Source organism: Trichosurus vulpecula, chromosome 2 (genome assembly GCF_011100635.1).
Source record: "Trichosurus vulpecula isolate mTriVul1 chromosome 2, mTriVul1.pri, whole genome shotgun sequence".
Taxonomy (NCBI): Eukaryota; Metazoa; Chordata; class Mammalia; order Diprotodontia; family Phalangeridae; genus Trichosurus; species Trichosurus vulpecula.
This window is the reverse complement of record NC_050574.1, coordinates 264,648,810-264,652,816: the sequence shown is the minus strand read 5'-3', so window position 1 is coordinate 264,652,816 and position 4,007 is coordinate 264,648,810. Positions and strand designations below refer to the sequence as shown.

Genomic DNA, 4,007 nt, shown 5'->3' with positions numbered 1-4,007 from the left:
GAATTGCATTCATAGTCCTAGCCTTAAGATTATCCAAAGAAAGAGACTTAGATGTATACACAAGAGTTTTCTCCTAACATCACAAGGAAAAGATACATCAGGTGAATGAGGTGGCCAAGCAAAAGGACCCCCTTTCCCAATCCATCAGGCTGAGAAATTGTCATCCAGAAATTGTCTCACAAGCATTTCACAATGACAAGGTCCCCTGTCTTGCTAAAATTAAATTAAAAATTTAATATAGAAAGTTAACTAAACCAAATAAATGAAAATAAATTTAAGTAATAAAACTTTCAAGTGATATCTTTGTAAGTTGGTGGCTTTAAGCTTTTGAAATTATTATAGCATAAAACAAATTAAAACATAGCCATCCTAACTTTCTCTCAGTTCACTGGATCTTTGCTCTAGATCATCCACCTCTAATTGATTCTTATAAAGAATTGATTTGGATGAAAACCTTTTGCTCTGAGTTGTTATTTATGGTATTTCAAGTACTTATTCTTATTTTCTTAGGAGAGGCCTTCTTGGAGATGAGGAATCAATCAGTAATAACTGAGTTCATTCTTTTGGGAATACCCCACACTGAGGGGCTGGAGGCTGAGCTCTTTATCCTGTTTCTGACATTCTACCTCTTCACCCTGCTGGGGAACCTGCTTATCCTTACAGCCATCATTTCTTCTTCCCAGCTTCACACACCCATGTATATCTTCCTGGCAAATCTGTCTGTGTTTGATATATTTTTTCCTTCAGTAAGTTCTCCTAAAATGTTGTTCTACCTCATGGGAAATAGCCATGCCATCTCTTTTCAGGGCTGTGCATCCCAGATATTCTTCTATCATTGCTTGGGAGGGACTGAGTGTTTCCTTTATACTGTGATGGCATATGATCGCTTTGTAGCCATCTGCCACCCTCTGAGGTATAAAGTCATTATGAACCATAAGGTGTGTGCTATCCTAACCCTGGGCACCTGGATAGGGGGCTCTCTTCATTCAACTATCCTTACATTTCTCACTTTTAGATTACCCTACTGTGGTCCCAATGAGGTAAACTATTTCTTCTGTGATATCCCCATAGTGTTGCCCCTGGCTTGTGCAGACACCTCTCTAGCCCATATGGTGAGTTTCACCAATGTTGGCCTTATGCCTCTCATATGTTTCTTATTCATTTTTATTTCCTATATTCGCATAGTGCTCTCCATATTAAAAATCCACTCATCAGAAGGCAGGCAGCGAGCCTTCTCAACCTGCAGTGCCCACTTGACCTCCATTCTCTTGTTCTATGGGCCTGTAATCCTTATTTATCTTGGACCTGCTTCTACTCCTTGGCTGGGATCTGTGATCCAGGTACTGAATAATATTGTCACCCCATCCCTGAACCCTTTAATATATAGCCTGTGGAACAAGGATGTTAAATCAGCCCTGAGAAAAGTTTTGCACCAAGTGGTAAACACTGCAGGGGTTTAGGTTTTAAGGCCATTTTCTTCCTGTTATACTTTTATATCTCTGGGTTTTCCCCCAGTATCCCTCTATTTCATTCCTTCCTTTTGACATTGGTGGCAGTATAGAGTGCGCATGGTAATCTGGCTTGGTTCTTAAAACACTCTATTGTGTCCTCAATGGCCACAATACTCAAGACCTACTTCTTATAAAACTCCTTCCATTGTACAAATGGAATGATCACAAAATTTCCCTTTTTTTCCCTGAATAAAGTAAACTCTTCCAGAGTCATATTTCAGTTATAAGTTTCATGTCATCGAAGATATGATACTAGGAGTGATAGCTAACATACTGAATGAGAGTCAGAATTTAAAAAGATCTCAATAGGCCCAGACATGGGACAAAATAGAATGAGCTAAAATTTAATAGGGGTAAAAAACAAACAAACAAACACACCCCTCCTTACAGATAAAGCCAGTTCATTCTTGAATTTGCCAAAATAATGAGACCGTACATTTCTTAATGACAAAAACCATGTCCTTAAAAATACTGATTCTCAATATGGTTCTACTGTTCTCTGTGGGAAACTAATCAACACTTGCTTCCTGACTATAACATAAAATCTATAGATGCATCTAAACTTATTCATTTAATAAAAAATCAAGCCATTACCCATTTGAAGAAAATCACTTCGCCTTTCTGGGGATCAATTTCCTCATCTGCACAAAAAAGGTGTTTGACTAGATCATCATGGATCCCTTTCAACTCTAACAGTAAACCTAAGAGACACTTAAAAGGAGGGTAAAAAGACCCACATCTAATAAGTGCCTACTATGTGCTAGGCACTGTGCTAAGTACCAAGGATACAAAGAAAGGCAAAAGAGAGCCTTTGTCCTCAAGGAGGATACAATCTAAAGGGGGAAAACAATATATAAAAAGAAAATGAAAAGTAGGAGAGAAGGTACCCAGAAGGGGAAAATGAAAAAGTATTGAGGAATGCAGTTGGGTGGGAAATGATGAGATGGTTGTGCTGGGCAACCTCCTTAAATAAAGGATCTGGAGGAGCTCTCTACTATCCACCTTCTACCCTCTCCAATCACAGAGAAAGAAGGGTGCCAGGAGCAGGGAGTACTGAAGAGTTGTGAGTTTCAAGGCTATGGCATTTAAAAAGTTTGAGAGATATTACTTCTTGGTAATTTAATCATTTTATTAATAATGTTGGCATTATAATAAGAGGATGTTTATTTGGTCATCTCTCTCTTAGACCAAAGACAATCATACTGGCTGGCCCCCAGCTTATATGCCCATTGGAAGAGGGGTTTCTCCCCACCCCAGGTTGGCAATCAACTCTGACTGGTTAACAATTAATGAGAGGAGAGGATGCGAGTGACAGCTTATCTCTCTTGGACAGAGACCCAAATCACCCTCAGCCTTGGGCAATCTAGACAAAAGGATTTCCACCCAAGCTTGATTGAATGGAATTTATATTAGACTAGAGATTCCTAGTAAGGGTGGGTTGGGTTGGATAGAGGAGAAGTTTAGCTCAACATTCAGAGACTAGGGTCTTGAAATGAGAATAATAGAAAAAGAGGAAAATCTGAATCTTTCCCAAATCATTGTTTGTTAACAATCATGTCTTTCAGGGTGAAGTAGGAGTTGTATTACAGTTTCGTTCTTTAGAGTATTTTATTCCTCTTTGGCCATTTACCCCCTGTATAATACAGGCCACAGTGCCTTTCTATAAACTCTTTGAAATCTGTTTTTTCCATTATCACAAATATGTGCCTGGCTATGCTTAGCTAATTTCTTACCATCACAAACACTAAACTGTGGTAGTTAGTCACTTCATCTCAAGATTCCTCAAGATTTCACTTACTTTTCTTTACAAATAGTACCGTGTGTGAAGTGAGTCTCTCACTTCACTTTCTTCATCTTTTGAAGAATGAACTTATCATTAACCCAAATGAAGAGTCAATAAATTGGTCTACTGGGGGCACAGAGGGACTTTCAATTGATCGAGTTCTAATGGTAGTCCCTCATCACTCTTGGACTGAAAACTCTGTGGAAGATTTCTGATCTTCTTCCTAAACTCATCCTGTTCTGGGGGTTGGCGGGGTGGGATTCTATAAAATAGTCCCATCACAAGATCACACTTATTTCTTCCTCCATTAATGGTTACTCAAATGCTTCTCTTCTATGATTCCCCTATCTGCCTCACAGTTTTCCTCACAAAAGTATATGTTTTAATGCATAAAGTTTAATACATACTCCCTTTAAATCTAAAGTGTTCCTTTCGAATAAGATTTATCTGGCCATAACCATATTTCAGCCATCCAACCAACATGAAGTTGAATTTGCCATTTTGTGTCAAGAACTATACATGATACAGTCAAAAGGCATTTATAAGGTGTTTGCTATGTGCCATGCACTGTGTTATGCATGTATTTATAGACTTTTCAGGGTATACATTTGATTTTTCTTTAGTTCATATGATTATCAGCTCTGCCAATTCTCTCTCTTTATCTCCTATCTCAAATGGTCTTGCATTCTTTCTTTAACTTCTCAGTTCTCACC

General features: G+C 38.4%; 1 protein-coding gene across 1 annotated transcript; it reads left to right on the top strand.

Annotated features, from left to right (window-relative positions):
* The first annotated feature begins 527 nt into the window (after positions 1-527).
* Positions 528-1,460, top strand: LOC118836984 (olfactory receptor 149-like). Its single transcript, XM_036744043.1, has one exon. It carries the CDS (start codon positions 528-530, stop codon positions 1,458-1,460), a length of 933 nt encoding a protein of 310 aa, XP_036599938.1.
* Positions 1,461-4,007: the final 2,547 nt, after the last annotated feature.